Genomic DNA, 19,871 nt, shown 5'->3' with positions numbered 1-19,871 from the left:
ACGGGGATGGGCCAAAGGATGGTCATCCTAATTTTACAGGTGAAAAAAATTCAGGCATAAAAAGAATGATGTGACAGATACAGAACAGCCAGGAATTGAACCCACGGTCTAGTCAAGCATTTTATTCATAAGCCTGCATCCTCGTCTATAGGCACAAAACACTATCAGTGACGTAACAGAACAGAAACTATGGCATTTCCACAGGATAGGAAAGAGGGCGGGCATCCTCTGGAATTGTCATCATGGAGAAGTCAGGAGAATCCTTGGGAGAGCGGCGCAGGATCTAATATTTTCCACCTCGGTGCTCTATGGGAGGGAGTCCCTGGCCAGGAAGAACAGTTCCCCCCTCTTTTAATAGACTTCCCTCTTGGCCAATTCATGTACCCTTTCGGTACATTATTTCCTTGCATTGTCACCAGTGTCTCTCTTGGAAGTTTCACAAGCACATTAACCATTACATTTTTGGTCAAATGGGATGCAGAGTATTTAAGCTGGAAGACCTAAAGTTAACAGGAAAAACCTCATTTATGAGAAGGAACACACAGTTCCTGCATGCTATGGGCTGCCAAGTACACCCTTGTTCCTCATCAAATAATACAGGAAATGCTGCACCTCACCATTAGTTCATCTGAAGCCATTATCTCGACTTCGGCAGCAACTAGTACACCTGATTCTCAGCAAGACAAAAAGTCCTTCATTATTAATAATACCGGTAACATGAACTATTTCTGTCAAAGTTATTAAGAGTTGGTTCCCTTTCAAAGCGGAGTGGTTGAATGACTTGATGGCTAGAGAGGATACTGGGAGCCTGGATTCCAGAACAGAACTGCTTGCTGCCTTGTTCTGAGCCCTGACAAAACAAGAGCCAAGTATATATACGCACGCTTTGGGAGTGAGAAATTGGCAGGAATATAAAGAACGAGCAAGACGTTTGTTTGATCTTGTCAAACAAAATGATTTACTTCAGTTTGGGAGAGGAGGATGAAGTACTTTAGTCAGACACTAAGCCGTGCCTTCTAACTTAACCCAGAAAGATGCAGCCAGAAGAGGGTTTTAGGTCTTATAGGGGGCCCTGCACAGTTACCCCTTGTTCTTGGAAAGATTACTGCATCTTTGGGGAGGGGGGCTAAGGGCTTGCTCTTTAGTGATAGAAGTCAGCAAAATAAAGATTGAATAGTGAAATGGACCGCTTTGATTTAAGTGGGGGTAAAAATAGCAAAGAAATATTTAGTTTGGTGTGCCACGCCGTCCTGTGAAGCAGACACTAGGGAAAATGCAAGTAGTGTGTAGAATACAGAAAGAATGGTCCCGGTATTGACTTAGGCCTTCGGAGAGCCAAGTCTATGACTTGGTCTCGGTTCCCCTTCTGCAAAACTTGGGGAAATATTGTGTGGATAAAGTCGGTAAAACTTTCATAAGAATCTGTGCTAAAGGGGACAGCAAACAGCTAGCATTTAAGACTATATGCATTAGATGGCAAGAGTCAGACAGGAGTTTAGAATATTTCCTTTTCTTTTTAAAAAAAAAAACCTAATAGTAGCTCCTTTCAACTTACTATACAAGAAGAACTCTGTTCTTCCAAGGTTAGCAAAAAGTATTCTATCATTAGCCAGAACAGGGGATTATTATTTTTATCCCTTTACCACAACTGACCTCAATATTTCTAACGGGGACTTCCCTACTGTTAAGAGTATGGGTGTCTCAAAGAAAGCTAATCTGCTTCAAGAGCACACCTTTTGACAAGAGCTAACAAAGCAAGTTGGGTACTTAACAGTGAATTAGCTAAAATCAATTTAATGAAAAGAAAGGCTAATTCTGCCCTCTTTTGCCTTTCTTGGGGAAAGTTTGAGAGTTTAAGGTGTCATATATATGAATTTTTACCTTAGAAGTTCAGGATTTGTTTATTCAGTTTCTCTTGAAAGATTAGACACTGGAGAGAAATCAGTGGGTAAAGTGACACTGCAAATAAAAGGAGTGAAGAGAGCTTAAATGGGAGGAAAGTGATTTTTGAACTCAAATTCTGGGACTGTTTTTGGCCTAACTACATAGTTTCACTCGCATACCTTGCTCCCTCTGTTTGCTAGACATCTCTTCTAAAATTTCATCACCTGTTCAAACAATGAGCGCAAAGGGATGTCTTCAACAATAAAAGGCTGGGAAGCCATTATATTCTTGATATTTCTATGTACAAGAAAATGGCTGATTTATTATTCATTTTTGAGCGTAGATTAAAGAAGTCTCAACCTACAGACTTTTGCTAGAGATTATAAATATAGTTAGGACATTTTTTGTGACCTTTTTGGTTTTAAAAGACTCTTTTCTTCATTTGAAGAAAATTGTAGCCCGAGTTATATCAGATGTTAGTTTAGATCTCATGACATTTTGGGATATAAAATCTGTGAAGCTCAAACTGCCCCAATTTCACAGACATCCATGTGATTACTTTAAAGTAAAAGAAAGCACTGATTTGGGATGGATGAGGTGCAAAATAATCAAAAATAATTTAAAATAAATCAGAAAGGACGTGTAAGTGGAATATGAACCCAGCTATACTCTGAATAGGTAGGTGGCAAATTTAGCCACAAGGAATGCAAGTTAAGATATTTAGGGACCTAATGTTATTACTCAGACTATCTCCCCTTCCTTTCTCCACCTAGCAGAGGAAATCTAATATAATGTCCTCAGGTTCCTGCAGCACTTACAGGAAGATCCTTTTAAAAAAAAAAAAACATGTTCCTTTCCACCTTTCTTTCCCCTCTAAGAATGTTTTTTCTTCACCATGGAAAAGGTTCACTATAAAGCTCTGATTTCTTGAGGCAATATACCACAAAGAAAGGTTCTTATTGTGCTATGGTGCTGTTTCACTAAGATATCATGAAAAAAAAAAAAATAGTGCATGAATAAAATTCTCTTCAAACTTAAAGAAAGAGAGCATTGCCATGCAAAGCAAGATAGCCACCAACTTAGGATACTCGTTGTAAAATATCCCTTAAAGACCCCTCCTGTAGTTTATGAGGGCCCCTAGCAGACATTCAGTTAAGGGTGCAATGAGATCTAAACTATGATCCCAATAACTGTGGCTCCTGCCATGCTACACAGGCATGGCAGCAGGCATGATTGCGAAATCAGATCCCAATGGTGCCATAATGCCAGTGCAGGGCCTGCTGTGGTTGGGAACGCTGGTCTTCTAACCAGGGCTCCTAGCTGCAACACTGCATGGAGCCCTTGCCATCAATATGGTCCTGAGGCTCAGAGCCCTGGTTGCACACAGCACCCTTGGTTCAGATGTGCTTCTGCGCATGGCAGCCTAATCAGCTGACTGGGGCTCCCATGAAGCCCTTGGTTAACTGGTCCATCGTGTCAAGTATAACGTCTGCCAGGAGCCTAGAAGTCGGAAGCAATGCATATCAGATAGGGAAGCCAGAACCCTTGCACCCGGTAGGCAGGTGCGTTCCTCGCAAACATCTGACTTGCTATGGATACTGTTCAAGGCAGCAAGAAATATTAGAAGCCAAAAAAAAAAAAAGTGTCCACCCAGCCATAAACCTCTCTCACATTGCAACACGCACACAGGCATTATATCCGAGAATGTGATGGAGGATTTTAAACTAATGTAGATTAAGACCCCAGTTAAGATGCAGGACAGTTTCTATTCAGTGTATTCTCCTTGGCACACCAGGTCACTGTCCTTCATAGAAGCTGTGTTCTTCCTTCTCCCAGCTATGAATTTTCAGACCCAAAAGGATTTCTGATTTGTCAAGCTTTTACGTGGTGTCAAGCCTTCTGGTGACAGGTCTGACCTAAGAACTTGTTTGCCTTTTAGTTGAGGCACTGACAAATCTAGGTGAGCTCTCTCTTTACCTGGTCAATGAATACAGTTCGGATGGTATTTTATTTTGAGCACAAATTTCCAAACTAAAATATAATGCAAGTTTGGTGACTAAGTCCTCCAGGCAGTTTAACATCCCCATCTTTGCCACTTACAAACAATGAATTATGTAAGAATCCTCTTTTCCCATCCACAATTACGCAAGTGCTACAAATAACCATAACTAGTCATTAAGACCGTTCAATTATTTTTGATAAGGTGCTGTACAGTCCCCTGTTTGTAAGCATTTGGGATAGCAGTCGCCATAGGCGTACTTCTACTGCAGCAACAAGGCTGAGGTTTCCTCAGAGAAGAATTCAGCCACAAGAATTTATTAGAGCCTGCGTTTCCTCCATTTGAAAACAGTACAAAGCTTGCATTACGTTTAACTGCAAGGTACCCACCGGCAATGGATCTGGCATGAGCTCTCTGGGAGGGAAATAATTTTACTCTCTAAACTTCATCTTACAAGCATTTATTGTGTTAATAATTCTTCCTATTCCTATTGCAGATCCAGAAAGCAGCATGCATTCAGAAATTTGTCCAGTTGTGGAAGAGCAGTTTTACAGTTTATCAAATGATACACGTCTCTGGAAAGGTTATTTGCAGCCAATCCCTCCGAGTCAGGTTTTTCAGTTCCTTTTTCACCTCCTTGAAACCTCAAGACCAGAAATATATAACCCCCAAAGCAAGTGAGAGAGACAGAATCCACCTGCTTATGCCCAATACTAAAAGATTTTGATAGGACCTGAAGGTGCTGAGCACTTCCCTGGATTTGTTTCTTTAAACCTTATTAACTGTGCACAAAGAAAGAGTGGCTTGGGATGAGGATTGGAGAGGAATTCAGGGCTTTTATGTGCAAACACTTTTGGATCGCTCAAGACCATTTTTACAGATGAACAATAAGCTCCGCAAAGTTTAGTATTCATCTGTCAAATACAAAGCACCTTGAATAATAAAATGCCAGGTCCAATCATCCCAGAGCAACTTGATCAGGAAGAGAGACAGCAACCATATAAGCAGCACCACTGCCCCTGTAGTCTCAGATACTGGCAGCCACAGCACAGACTGAAGTAACTGTAAACAGCTCCACCACATTTATTGGCAATTACTGCTGAAGGTCACACATCAGCAGCAAGCCTAAATTCCAGGAAAAAAAAAAAAGCTGCTCTTATGTAACTGCTTGAATGCTGGCAGGTGCCCAACAGAGCAGTTCACCGCAATGTAAAAAAAAAAAAAGTAGGACATCTTTTGCATTCAGCATCATGAGAACGCCCCCTTCAGGTGAAGCTTAATAGTTCTCTTTTCAATGCTCCCCTTCTTGCATACCCACTCATCTGCTTCTTTGGGATTTACAAGTCCCCTACCCAAGCCCTCCAGATTTCCAGTGCAACTCATTTCACATGTGAAAACGGCTCGTTTTGCTTCCAAACCGACTATAAAATTGAGTGACAGATGGAGTGGAGACTCAATACTCAAACAGTCCCCTTACCAGCTGTGGAGGGCACTTTGCAGCTATACTTATTACCCTGAATCCCAGGAATTTTGAGATGCAAATAAACCACTTAGACCTAGATTTTAACAAGAAAAAAAAAAAAAAAAAAATCAAAATCAGTGCATGTAAGAGACCTAGGCTATAACAGAAAACTTTAGATTTGGCTAATGCTAAGCCAGTTCATAGTTTTCCACATCACTGCAGCAGTTTTAGTACCACTGCCATGGTTAAAGATTTACTTGATGCCTTAAGAAAAACCTGGAGAGAGCCTGACTCTCCTCTTATGCTGATGAAAAAAAAATCGGGGGCACCGCTATAAAATTCAGTGAGTTATACCAGTACAAAGAAAATATATGGAAGGAAAAGCAGCTCCAGAGCAGTTTCTAGAGACAACTCGATTAGTCTCTCTCGCTCTAGGGTTTTTCTGCTCTCTTTAAAAGATTTGCACAAGAAACAGGGACTCTTAAAAAGTCTCTCTGCATCTCTTTATTCTCCACCTCGTGAGCCCTCAGCTCTTGCCAGGCTGTCATGCTGGAAAGGATTACCAAGCTAGTGAGCAGTGACTTCATGGGGCAGTGAGCAGTGGTTTCAGGGAGGCAGCGAGAAGCAGGAACAAAATTAGCAGTTAGCCAATTCTGGGCAGATTTATTTTCATAAAAATGCACCTAGCAGTAGTTACTTATTTTTAAGAACCAAAGAAAAAATGACAGACCCGGTTTCTTCAAAATCCAAGACCCTTCACTGCTCTCCAGCTTCCAGTCTGTTGTAGGAGGCCTTTGAGATGGGAATTCACTCCAGCAGCACAGCTTCTTCCTCACAACTACACACAGGACAGACCAGCCATGTGACACTGCAGCTTAAAACCTCTATATTCCCCCCCTGCTTCTCGGGACAAATCTTGCCCTCAGCAGTGTTAGTCCTTGGACCAATGTCGGACTTGGCCCTGCTTGTTCCTTCTAGGTGCACTGCAAAAGCAGCAAGACCTTAAAAAAAAAACCCCAACAACATTCTGGACTTTTACAACGTGAAGAATTGAGTTAAGGGGCGTCTGTTATTCCCAACAGTGGCAACACAGCCAAGGGAAGGAATAGTTTTAAGTAGGTAGGATCCCCCGCCATTTAGCACTTTAAATGGTCTAAGCTTGACATAACTTTTGGGGGCACTGGTTGAATTGCATACACTAGCTGTCAAGGACAAAGACCGTGAAATCTTGCATTATACGCAAGTCCAGGTAAGACCAACAAGCGACTGGGATGGTTTAGACATGAATGATCTTGCCCCGGACAGGAAAGAGGGTTTGGATTACATAACCTTCTCAGGTCGTATCCAGCCCTATTGTCTCCGACTCGGTGATCTAACCATTCCAACTTTGCAGCGCACGTTTATTATGGTGGGATTTCTTGGATAGTCAATATTTCTACCACAAGTTCACTGGTTCTTGAATCTTCTGTGCTGACTGCAAAATACACGACTCCAAAGCGTCATAATTTCTCTCCCCTGAAAGCAAAACTTGTGCAGCTAAAGTCTGACATGGCTCTGTGCATCAGAACAGTTGGTGTAAGAGTCAGTGAAAAACTGAGCCTTCTCAATCGTATGCCGAAACCAAAAAAAAGCTATGAACAAGGCACTAATACACGTACACATACACACACACCATCCCAGCTGCATGCTGGTCTTACCTGGACTTATGTATAAAGCAAGATTTCATGATCTTTGTCCTTAACAGCTAGTATGCAATTCAACCAGTACCCCCAAAAGTTATGTCAAGCTTTGACCTTTTAAAGTGCTAAATGGCAGGGGATCCTACCTACATATATGTATACACACACACACCCCGACATTAAAAAAGCCACACATTCCTCTCCTCTATCCAGACCATGACTCCACTACAGTGCGGGAGAAATCCCATGTCAATGGAGTGAACAGTCCCAGATCACCAGGTGAACTGGACCCAATGATCTCGTGAGGTCCCTTCCACCCCCAACTTCCATGAATACAAGGACTCTCTTCTGCAACTCCTTAGTATGGCAAGGGTCTCAGAAAATAAACTGGCAGGCTGTGTCACCCTACAATGCACCTTTACCACAGCTGGGCACAAAAGGCACTTTATGACTGTACAGTCATGGCCATTTCAAATTCTTCCTGTTATGCAGGGGATTTCCTAGTCAACAGGGTGAATTCCAGAATTGTTCAGTGAGTAAAAAAACTCCCTTTCTACCGGACAGAAAAAAGATTTTTAAAAGGGGCTTTAGTGACCTTAGTTTAGAATATTCTCTCAATTGCACGTTTAAGTAATTAAAAAAAAATTAGCATGATCTATCATGAGCAAAAATAAAGTAAAGTACAGTGAAAGGCAACAATTTTGAACCTCTCTGCCAAAGTGATCTTATGGTAGCTACTTCCAATTCCAGCAAGATTGTGAAACAAGCTCTGAACTGTGTCAGACAGTAACCAAGATGTTTCTCCAACCAGGTTGTACTCAGGTGGGTGGGTAGGAATGGCCCAAGACTGTTTTAGCCTCAAAAAAGAAGAAACAACAAAAGAAACCGCGTAGCTAAAAATGGGAGTGAGGGGGTTTTTTTGGTCCCAAGCCTTTACAGTTGCCAGGGGTAACAAGAATAATAACAACAACAACAACAACAACAACTAAAAAAAAGCATAAAGGGAAACACTCTGAAAATCCTCTGAAAATCCTCCAAAAATTCAAACCGGTGCCAGAAGCTCTTTTCATAAACAGACAGCATTCATTTCCTTTATTTATAAACACACCTGCTCCATCCATGGACTTGGTCCATAAGGGAGCAGTAAGTTCCTACTTGCAGGCAGAAGACCAGGGTCTACATTGGGTCTGTACACCAATTGATAGACTGCAGAACAGCAGACTATGGCCGGAGACTAAAGAGAAAGACGGAGAGAGTTTCATCTTATGACTTAATTTACAGTCAAACAATTCAAAGTCCTGTCTGAAGTTTCTCCGAGATAAAGTATACATACTGACACGGGGAGCTACAGCACCACGATCTAAAGGGTCTAGCACTCGACTGAAACATTAAAAAGGAGCTACAAATTCTCTTTTAAAGGACCGAACACATTTCCAGGGGAGAAATTCTTAGGTAAAAGGCAGCTTAAATTTGTAAGAGCGGGGGAAAAAGATATCATCATACCCATGTTTCAATATTAAAGCCTCTCTGCAGCCAGCTATTTTAAGCTCCGTTATGAAACCTAAAAAAGATCGAGTACCTGAATCCCCTCAAACTAGGGTAGGTCAGGAGCAACTCCATGGGTGTCAATGGACTTCAGGCCGTGGGAAATGAGTACCAATGAGAGGAAAATCAGACTCATAATCTCTAAACACATCATGCACAGCAGTTATCGTCAATGCATATTAACGGAAAGTGCATACTAAGAGAAAGAAATAGCCACAAACAAACAAACTCAAGGCTGTCATGCTCAAGATGTGGCTTTATGAGTAGCACGGGTGAGGAATTTTCTGACAAAACAGTTTTTCCATCGGAAAAAGGCTGATTTGTTGAAACAAAAGCTCTTTACAAGAACATACCCATTCTGACTAAACTTGTTGGGAAATGTTTCTCTGGTCCAAGATGAAGTTTTTGATTAAATCTGGACCAACTGCAAGAGGGCTCACACCTTGAAACTATCCTGCTGGCTAGGGTAGTCATCTTTGATGCGGGGGTACTAGAAAAGCAAGGTTTCGAATCTAATCATCACTGCCAACAGGATGCTTTACGCACTGGGCTCTTGTTTTTCCATGAAAAGCTCTGATGAATCTCAGGTTTGCCTCGACAAGGGAATTGGAAAGTTTTTGAAATTGTAGAAAATTGTGCGGGACAAGGGAACTAGCTTCTCACCCATCTCCTTTCATGAGATGGATAGTTAGGATTTCAAACACATTTCAACAGACTCCCACAGTGCTAGACATTTTTCAAAAGCATGATGGACATCCAGAGTCTAATTATTGAGACTGGAGTTCAAAAGTCTCACAGGAAGTCCACTCAAATTTTTTTTTTAAATCATTTAAAAAAAATTATAGCTATTCAATGTTGTTCTTTTGCATTGTAAAATGGTGAGAACTTTGTTCTGGGAAGAAGGCTGGTTTGGGAGAACACATCAGAAACTGAACAAAAGGAGAACTTTCAAAAAATAAAACAGAAACCAAGGCTGATCAACAGGCATGCTGTACATATACCCAATTTTTGTGCCCGTGTTACTTTTGAAGGACATGAGATACTTCTCTCTCATGGAAGTGGTATCCAAGAGACACTTAGACCACCTGTGCCCCCATTCCACCCAACTGCTATCCCTGAACAAAACCTGAGAGCAGGTCTTGCTCATAGACCAGAAGTCATGTCACCTCAAATGCTTTTAAAATACTTGGTCTTTAAAATATGATTTCATTTAGCATAAACTCCTATTTATGTTGCTTCTTTTCCAGGCAAAGCAGCATTGTGCATAATAGAATATTTAAAAAAGCAGCAATAACTACAATCTTTAGTCCTCATAGCAGGCAATGATTTAAAAAGACACCCATGCCTTTACAGTATACCCTTAAGTTTTTCCCACGTTTTTACAGGCCAATATGAAACAACTTAAAGACACCTATACTTATTGCTGAACACGGCTGTCAACTTTTAAGTCATCTTTTTGTAAAGAAATTAATACAGTTTCTACACAAGGGCCAAACCCTTTCCAGGCTCTCACACCTACAGTGTATGATAATTACATAGTGCATAATGATGTTTGCAATCGTTTGTGCTAGTCAGCAAACAGACTTCATTTAGGATCTCTTCCAGTCTGCTTTGGACGTTCTCCCCCACCAACAACAGCACTACGCATAGGTGCCATTAACAACTCCGAATTTACTTCTTTATTTATATAACTGTTGCATTCCTGATAAGTGTTTTTGCAACATTGTTATACAACAATTGCTTTGGAGTCCTAAGTGCTGAGGTTTTGATGGTGTTCACTGCAGTCAGTATCCCAAAAGCCCTCAAGCTCCATCCTAAACATTATGAAAATATCTCATCAGATGATTGCAGCTTCCAGCAACTACATTTGGGATAATAGTTAGGATAATGACAGACAATTTGTTATGGTAACTACTACTAACGTAGACACATGGCAGGCTAAAAAACTCGACTCTTTCACTAACACAGGTGTACAAGTCAGAACGCTCAATGGTAGTAAGACAGTACGACATATCACAGCGCTACTCGTAAAAACAAACATCACGCAAACGCCACCAAGGAAGATAAATAAAATTAAGACCTCAGCATTATCCAATTCAATGGTAATCAGCTGGAAAAGAAAAAGGAGGAGAGAAGAGAAGTTGAAAAGCACACATTAATAAGAGCAATTACGAGTCATGTGTTAGGAGCGCAGATATTATTTACCTCCTCAGTACTCTATTATAGCATTGTAAAATATTCACAATAAGCATTAGTGGCTTGTATAAATCTTCAAGATGCTGTATTGCACTGTTGACAGCTGCTCCAGAGAAAACATTTCTGCCATAGAACTGAACTGACAGGATGCACTCAGGCTTTGTTCTCGTGCCAGCCGTCAAACCACATAAGTTGGCTAAAAACGTTCCAAGAACTTCACCTTTGGGCATACGAGTAGTTACCAGAGTGTGAGCTGTAAGTAGCACGAGATTCCTAACTTTGAGTCCCCAAATCTCGTAGGGAAGACCTGGGGAGAGAAGCCAGGTATAGGGCTAAACCCCAAAATTAGCAGCATTACAGAATTTGGATGGCTGGCCTAGATTATAAAACAAACATACAAAAAAACCATTTGTTTGAACAAGGTGTTACAGAACAAGAGCAAGAGCCTGGGTATATCTACCCTATTATGGCCTGTCTATTAAAGAGTGGTATACTAGTGACTAGTGAGAAACCTAGGCAAATGCTAAAAATTAAAAGGATCTTCAGCAACAGGTCAAGTTTCAAGCCTTTCACAAATGCTTGTGCATCATAGCTAACAAACATCTTTTGCATTCTGGAGTCGCACCAGTTTGATGAAGGCCTCAGACCCTGAAGCCCATACCCTGTATTCTTATTAAATTCCTCAAATAAGTCAGTCCACAGAGAATACAGGTGGATGTCTTTTTAGTAGGCGAGATGGAAGGCGAGGGGTAGAGGGTTGTGACTGCCTCTATGTACAGCATAATACCTGTTTATTATTCCAGAATAGTATGAGACTATACAGGAAGAAGCGCAGACATACAGAAACTTCCTTTACATTTCTTAAAGGTAACGTTTTCCTCTGGGCCTGACCTACAGCTTCCTTGATTCCTCAGTTGAGTATTGCCAGCTTCTGCAAATGTTCTGGGACAACGTTTTAGAAGCGAATGGGAACACACAGCAAAAAACCATGTGCATGGAGACATCAGGGCCCTGATAATGACAGAGCTATTCCTAGCAGAAGTTCAGGAAGGTCAGAGAATATTTATGGAAGGGAAACACAAATATGCAATCTTTAGATATGCTGAAAAAAGGGAAGCACAAGGGGGAGAACAAAGGTCTAACTAGCCTCTTTCCTGCTAGGATTTCTTAAAGTACGTAGAAATGTCAAGCAGAATAGGACTACCTGTTAGCATTCACAGTGTTGTCTGGTATCAGTTCTGTAAACATCCTTATTTAAAACAGGTGGCTCTTATCTTTGTCAAAGAGCCAACTGACAAGCCTCTTGGTTACAAGAGGCAAGTTCTACTCGACAGGATGCAACTCTTTCTAACTTAAGGGTCTGTAAGTAGAAACTATTACTTCCAGTGTAGGTAGCCTATTTTTTTAAAATCCAGAACGTTTTTAAAAGACAAGTGTATGGCCTTTCAATAGTGAATTAGCGCTGTTAAAAGGTAGTCACACAAGGGACAATATGCATCTTATTTCATGCTGTTGGACAGGAGACACTTCTTCTATTAGCAGCCCATCTGTTAAATCAGCTGCTTTTCAGGTTACAAAATCTTCCTTCATGGATGAGCTAATCCAGCACTTAATGCAACTGACCCATTATACTGGTTTTAATGGAAAAGTAGGAGGCAAAAATGTGTCCCCAGTAGTTTAGCAGATGTTTGCATAAAACACTTGGACATCAATCATCTGTTTCTAATTTTAAAAGGATGTAGACTAGCTTGCAGGTACTGAAAGGTATTAGCTCCCATTCATTGAACTGGCATTTATGTCCCTTGTGTCACTTGTTAGGCTAACCTCTTAACTTCAGATATGAAGCCTGGCTCAAAAGAGCTATCTAGCTTCGCTCACTTGTATTCTCTTCCAGATGAGACCCGCAAGCACATGGTCTACTCAAGAGAGAGACAGAGAGAGATACAGGCTGCGAATTCCAAACAGGAACGTGTTAGTTAGGGGAACATTTAGCCTAAGTTATTGTCGGCTGCCCAAAAAAGGAAGATGTGTTGAAGTATTTGCATACAGGATGCTGCCACTGCATCACTTTGCTTTCTTGCAGGGGTTTAGGGAGTTGCCCACAAAATTGTTTGTTCATTTTTTCACTACTGCTTGCATTGCAAGGCTTAAAAGCTGGCAGGACTCCAGATCCAGGCAAGAGGTGGAACTGCTGAAGTGAGCTGGGTCTCTGAAGGGCAAAAAACAAGCAAACAGTGACAGCCCTGTGGGAAAGAGCTTTCCCCAATTAAACAGGGAGTACAACCCTGACCATCCCTAGCCTCAAGGATTTTCTTAGGCATCTCCTGTTCACTTAAGTACTGCACGTGCACACAGCTGGGGTGTGCACCCTGGTGACAGCCCATGTGCACACTGCACGGTAGGAAGGCTTATCTGGCTTCAAGACTTCTGCACAGGGGTTTGGAAAGCATCCTGCTTGCAAGGCTGGCCAGATTCTTCTGCATCTTCACTTGGGTCTCATCACCAGCCAACTTCTGAGCAGGCTGAGCAGCATGTTCACAATGGCATTTTGACTCTGAAGGCAGAGAGCCCACCAAATCAGACAGTTTCCTAGCCTAAACAATGCTTCTTAGCCTCTTGTGAAATCCATTTAAAGCTGTTCAATCTCTGAAATTGTCTCAGGCTAGTAAGCAATCATTTAATAGTGACCAGCCTGCTCACAATTCACTACTAGTGGGAGAACCTCAGCTGACAACTGACAAGTTTTGTCAAGCAATAGAAACAGCTCTGAATTACAGATTCCCTTTACTAAGAAAAGTGTCATTCAGATTCAGCCTCACACTTATTAGCCACACAATTATTTCCATCCCTATGTTATAAAGTGTTAGCTCTGAAGCTTTCATACAGTTGTACTGATTGGGTACACAGCTATGTGTTTTTCTCATGCATGCTCCAAGATGTAAAATAGGTGTTAAAATTCGATTCAACCATTTGAAGAGGCCATGCTCAAATCCTTTCATCATTTGTCAGCCTACTTTGGGTACTCTGGATTTATCCAAATCTTTGTAAAACAAATGTGTAAACAGTGCTCCAAGTTGGGATATCAAAGTATACCTCCACTGCATTAACAGATCTAGACCATTTTTTACATGTTTTAATGTTGGATACATGAAGCATTTATGTATGTATAATATGGGTGTGTACACGTGCATATACATCCCTCCCACCCCCCGAAAACAAATCCACACAGCTGTTATAGATCTAGCAAAGAAATCTATTGTTCCAGAAAGAAAAGGACTCCGATGTAAGAAAGGAACAGCATGTAGTAAAGGGAAAATATTGGAGGAAGGTTTGGGTACAGGCATTCCTCAGTACCACACTAGGAAAAGATGCTTCAAGGTATGTCTACACCATATCCTCAGCATTCTTGGGGAGGGAAAGTTTCAAGCATGACCTATCCACCTGTTCCTGCTTGCACTCACCAAACCCAGAGATGGGATGAAGAAGCCATTCCAGAGGCCACTCTTGAGACCTTGGTCTCAGATGTGTTCGAGAGCAGCTCCCTGGCGACATTTCCAAATTGACATTGGTGAGCAGGGATGAGGGTAGGGGTGGGGGAATATTCTCAGAAGCTGCTCTCTCCCTGCCAAGAATGCTAAGGATGCAGTGTAGACATACCCCCAAATACAGGCAAGTGAAAATCTCTCACTGATGGGCAGCCAGACTGCATGGGAGAGTCTCCTATAAGCAAGTGAACAGTTTAAACTGACAGGCTGCAGAGTATTCTAGGAGTTAATGCTTCAGCCTGCCAGTCACAAAGTAAAAAGGTCAGAGTAATTTATTACTTTTCAACTTAATTTCCCAAATTTCAAAAGGATGACTAGTTGACTAAAGAAAGAAAGTTTCATCCTGAAACCAAGCTACAAATGCTTACACGTATGAAATGACAAACAGCTTTAAAAGGCCTGGCAATGTATTTTCCCCTTTCTGAGTAATAAGGACAGTTTTGGGGGTAAGGGCAGGAAGAGGAAAAGAAAAGGATAAACCATAAATTAAGTACCTTCTCTCCATAGCCTCTATCTTTGGTCATCATTTCCCTGAGTGTCTGTAATACTTTAATACATAGTTTCTCCTCATTCTCCTCCAGCAGCTGTTTAGTGTGTTTTATTAACCTGAAAACAACCAATTGATCATAGTTTGTTTTAGTACTAAAGTTTCTAATAAAAATTAGGACAGGCATATGTGGCTAATGTATTTCAACGGTCAAAGCTACAAGCAAGAGCTTAATTATAATGTGGTTTTATTAGACCACTACACTGAAGACCTGGGGAGCATTTTCTTAATAGCAAAGCTTACTGAATTATCGGGAGTCACAGCAAAGCTATGAAGAGAACATCAGAACTCCTGGCTGGAGAATAAGCTGGCAAAAGAAGTCTGTATATTGAAAGCAAGGAATTTCTACATGCGTGAGGGGAAAGTAAAAAAAATGTGATGGTCCACCACTAAAAACTTGTAGTGTTAAATACTGCACATATATTTCTTCATTAAGAATAGGTGTGTGGACCCTGGAAAGAGTAATCGGAAGTCCTCTAACTAAAACAGACTGCGTTTTCACCTCATCGCCCCACTAATAAAGACTGAAGTCAACAGCCCCCCAGCTCACTTGCAAGGATCAATGATAATGTTGGTAGAGTTTGTTATGACTATAAAAGGCTGCAAATACCCAGAATTTGTAAAGTATTTGCTGACTTGTCTGGACAGCTCCTGGATCCTTCCTAAAAGGAGCTCGTGTTCTTGAGGACAAGTCATATATTTCATGCAGTGTCACATAATTGCACCTTGCCCAAAACATGCTCTGGAGAGAAAGCATTATGGCACAGAGGGTAAGGAAACTCAAGGCTTCTACAAAGGCACAACTTACTTGCAAATGAAGCCTCCACTTTCACATTTCCTCCTTGCATCTGTGTTCTCTGGGAAGAGCAGTTCCGGCCTGTGCAGAACGTCTACCAGCACTGACAACTCTGCCTGGACCAGAGGGCGCAACCGATCCTCTAATGCAGATACTATATCCTGGAATAAAACAGCATTCAGATTTTACAGCCAAATAGGAAAGCTTGAGACACCAATGAAACCCTCCCTGCTTAAAAAAAAAAAAATCCCATTGATTACAAAAATGTAACAATTTGCCTCAGACTTCTATTCAACTAGGGAATCAGGTCTACATGTAGCCCCATCCTTTCCAGGAATGCCTTGGACTACTTGGCATTTTCCCCTTCTCTGTAGATGGCAGAAAACACAGGCGTAATTATATGAAGTAACAAATTAAGACAAGTAGTTAAAAGTTAGGCAAAAGCCTCCAATTCATCTTCTCTGTAATAAAATTTCAGTAAGTTTCAGCAACCCAGATATAGGAATACTGTACTCTGAAGAAAATGCATTCTGGGCAGATTCACCAATCATCAAAGAGAAGTTAAGAGCTGCACAGAAAAAGCCGCAGAGAAGACACTCAGGCACACTGACATGGATAAACGGACATTAAAAAAAATGGTGAAAAAAGTATAGCAACACTAATGGGAATGTCTTGACAGGGTAGTATTGTGGACTTGGATGGAACTTAATGCAGGCAGACAGACAATTTAAATCAATACTTCAACACCTGGACAACTTTTTCCACCCCCAGAGAAAATAAAACTCCAGGGTAAACCTATATAGTCCAAGGTATCAAGTTTTATTCAGTATATAAGAATCCTTATTACTGAATATTTTATCAGTTATCAAATATCCTCAGGTCTGGACATGTGCAAAGAGCTGCTATGGAATACATGCGTTTCCAGTCAAGTTATAAAAGGAGAAATGCTTTCTTTTAAGTTTCCTTAAAAAGATACCAATAGGGATCTGCATACCTGGACCGCAGGAAAGATTATTGTGTGTGTTTGCTGATGCAGCTACCTGGGTCATTAGGAGTCAACTCATCCAACCAGTGTAAATTTTGCAGTGGTTTTCAAATTGGTTTGTGGAGCTTTTCACTGTATTAAGTGTTTTAATAAGCAAGTGCTGGAGGGATTTGGAAAGATGCAATACTGAATGGATTCTTTCTTCTCTGCAAAGTGGTTGAAACAGAACTAGCACTAGAACAGAGACAGTGGGAAAACTGCTGGCTTGAAGAACCAAATGTTTCAAATATCTTCTTCTCCAAAGGCCATGAAACTACAAACATTAGCTGTGCATATTCCATTACCTTTCTTGGTAAGTGTTCTGCATTTGATTTTACACACAGTATTAAATATGAGCTTTGGCTGAGCTTACTGCATGTGGCATTGCTACTTGAACCAGTAATTTATGATTTCTTTTTAACTAGCAAGTTCATCTTTTGTGCAGATCTGCAACTAACTGGTTACTGAGGAAGCAGAGGTCAGTTGTTAGTGCAGCACTGCGTAGTCACCTGCAATCTTTCAATGATGTTTCGATAGTCCCTGGAAGCAGCTAGCACCGAGTCTCTACGGGCAGCGTTCCTTGCAGTCATTCGCCAGTTCATTGCAGTTTTTTGCACAATGTTGTGAGATTTCAGGAAGAGGTTGTTGACCTGGCTGTCCAAATCTACCGGGATGGCAATTGCTCTGCTTTTTGCTGCAATAGGCAAGAATTAAATAAGAACTGACTATGTACAAGAGTGATAAAGTCCCTTCGTTTGTTCAAAAAGGAGCATACAGAAAGAATCACATTAAGAGGTTTTCTGTAATGAGTCTCATGAGACTATAGTGGTTATAAATGCCTTAATTTTAACAGATTTAATACTCAAAGCCCTTTAAAAGTTCACCATGTCTGAATGGGATACCTACCTTCAAACAATTCCAGTAACTCCTATGAACATGGTGTGTACGTCCATCCTACGGATAATTTTCAAACAATACCTTCAAACAATTCCAGTAACTCCTATGAACATGGTATGTACATCCATCCTATGGATAATTTTGACCAAGATAGACCAGATTCACCTCCCTTGTCACTAAAAACAGCAACTTTTTGGTAGGAATGACACCTCCTAAATGGCAAAACTCACCAGTGTTCCCCTCTATATTTGACCGGACTGCAAGAAAATACAAAAAGCCCTTGCTTTAAATGTGGACCTGGTCTTTCAGAGCTTAACACTTCTGCCTTCAGTTATTTGGTTACTCAGTTTCCAGTTTTACCTCACAGCTACAACTGAAAACAGCTGCTGTGCAACCACAGAACTCACAAGCTACGAAAGCAGCTTAGTAATCGCCCCGGATTTTTGGTACGGCATAGCTACCTCCCATATTAGACATGCTCTTTTTGGAGGACTGGTGTACACATACGGTTGTTTAAACATTTCTGGATGTCAGATCTCTTTACATCTCTTACCTACATCTGAGAGCACCCTAATGCAGCTCTCCACCGATGCTTTTTGGCTCGGCATCAGCCAGTTGCAGTGGTACACCCTGAACACTCCTTGCAGCAACTGTACAAACACCGGCTGGCGAGTCTAGAACATGCAAGAAGAATTAGATTAAAAATACTACTTCATGCTTGAAACCAGGTTGTGTGTTGCTCACAGCAGCCCTTATTCTCAGCAGACCAACCACTTGTTACCAGCCCTCGTCCACGTGTAAAAGCAACCTTAGTATTTACCACACAAACAGCAGCTTAAAAGCCGGGGTGAGAAATGAGACAAACTAGACTGGTTCTAGAGCACAAGGTCTCTGTGAGCAAATGGAAGCAGCAGTAAATCTGGTCCACATGGAGCTGAATTTCCAGCAGTCCCACATTTGGAAATGATTAATTTAGGACTGACCAGCAGATGGCTCTGCTGGGAATAAAGTGAACAGAACTTGACTCTTGGAAAAACTACCATTCAGCTTCATTATTAACAACTGGCCCTTTTCTGAGGGGCTGGGTACTAGTTCCTACTGTATTGAAGCACGTGTGGAAGCTGGAGATGCGTTCTGAATATCTGCAATTTTGACCCTGGGTAGGAGTCGGTTGGAAAATGGCACAGCTGCTGTGGATCAGTCAGAAATAAGGAATGGCTTGTTAATCCACATTTTGCAAGGTGATTTTCCACAATAGGTAGGCCAACGTTTCCTTCCCTTGGCTCCTCCAAACCTTCACACATCATGTTACACAGGAACTGTGCCGTCTCTGCTACAATATCCAAATCTTTTCAAACCAAATAAAATGTGAGCAGCTTTTAGTAAAGGGGGGAAAAAATTAAGCACCCTGTGCCCCTCCCCACACACACACACACGCACGCACGCACGCACGCTGGAAAGACAGGATTTTAGCAACCCTGACAAACCTATTTCCAGACTAATTAGCCTACCAATAGTAAGAGACAATACCCACAAGTGTGCATCTATTCTACATACAACACTTCTACTACCTTAGAGCCACACCTCAGTGCAAACCCCACAGGGAATTTAGGAGCTACTGGAAAAATACCTCTTTTATTATGATCAAGATTGAGGTCTGTTGTAAGAAAAAAAACTGGAGTTAGAGAAAACAGAACATTTCAAAAAAAGTGTCTCTCTTAATATCAAATTCAGTTATGAATTAGTACTGACTTTGGGGAGCTCACCATCAAATCCCCAGTATCCTTTCCAGCCACACCCCCCAAATGGCAAAGTACAGCAGAAAGACGCTGAAAACACCTGTGTTTTTGAACTCCAGCCATCCACCCACATTCCTTGCAGTTCATGTAGAAAGACTTATCTGCCTGAAAAACTACAAAGATGTTCCATGTGCTGAAACTAGGACAATAAATAATTATAAAAACCCCTCAATGTTCCTGCAACAAAACAGTGTACAAGGAAGAAGGATTTGAACCAGCAGGGCCCCAGAGAAGCAAAAAAACTTAAGAGAAACAGAGTAAAGAGGCAGGTATTTGGACAGGAGTTTTTAGATTACCCTGATCTGGCATTACATATGCTGTGCAATAGGGCACATGGCTCTTCTGGGACATGCAAAGCAGGCCCTACCCTAAAGGAGGCATAATTTTAAGTCAGACAAGTCACAACAGAGGAGGAGAGGACATCGCACAGGAGGGAAGGCTGGGAGTGGCATGGGGTGGGACAAAGTTTGCACAATGGAAGCATTGCACCAGGTACAG

At 41.4% G+C, this 19,871-nt stretch overlaps 1 protein-coding gene across 3 annotated transcripts in view; it reads right to left on the bottom strand.

Moving 5' to 3' along the window:
• Window positions 1-19,871, bottom strand: part of ITPR1 (inositol 1,4,5-trisphosphate receptor type 1) — a 219,001-nt gene that overhangs the window by 89,224 nt on the left and 109,906 nt on the right. For 2 of the 3 annotated variants that reach the window (XM_059715849.1, XM_059715850.1), the window contains 4 exons: window positions 18,128-18,248; window positions 17,187-17,371; window positions 15,666-15,814; window positions 14,805-14,916 (listed from right to left, as the gene is read on the bottom strand). In XM_059715849.1, the coding sequence (XP_059571832.1) occupies window positions 14,805-14,916; window positions 15,666-15,814; window positions 17,187-17,371; window positions 18,128-18,248 (567 nt within the window). Of the gene's footprint in view, window positions 1-14,804; window positions 14,917-15,665; window positions 15,815-17,186; window positions 17,372-18,127; window positions 18,249-19,204; window positions 19,232-19,871 lie in introns of all 3 variants that reach the window. The other variant, XM_059715848.1, reaches the window with a different exon arrangement.

This window comes from Alligator mississippiensis, chromosome 12 (assembly GCF_030867095.1).
Source record: "Alligator mississippiensis isolate rAllMis1 chromosome 12, rAllMis1, whole genome shotgun sequence".
NCBI lineage: Eukaryota > Metazoa > Chordata > Crocodylia > Alligatoridae > Alligator > Alligator mississippiensis.
Note: the sequence above shows the minus strand (reverse complement) of the source record. Positions and strands in the feature narration are given on the sequence as shown.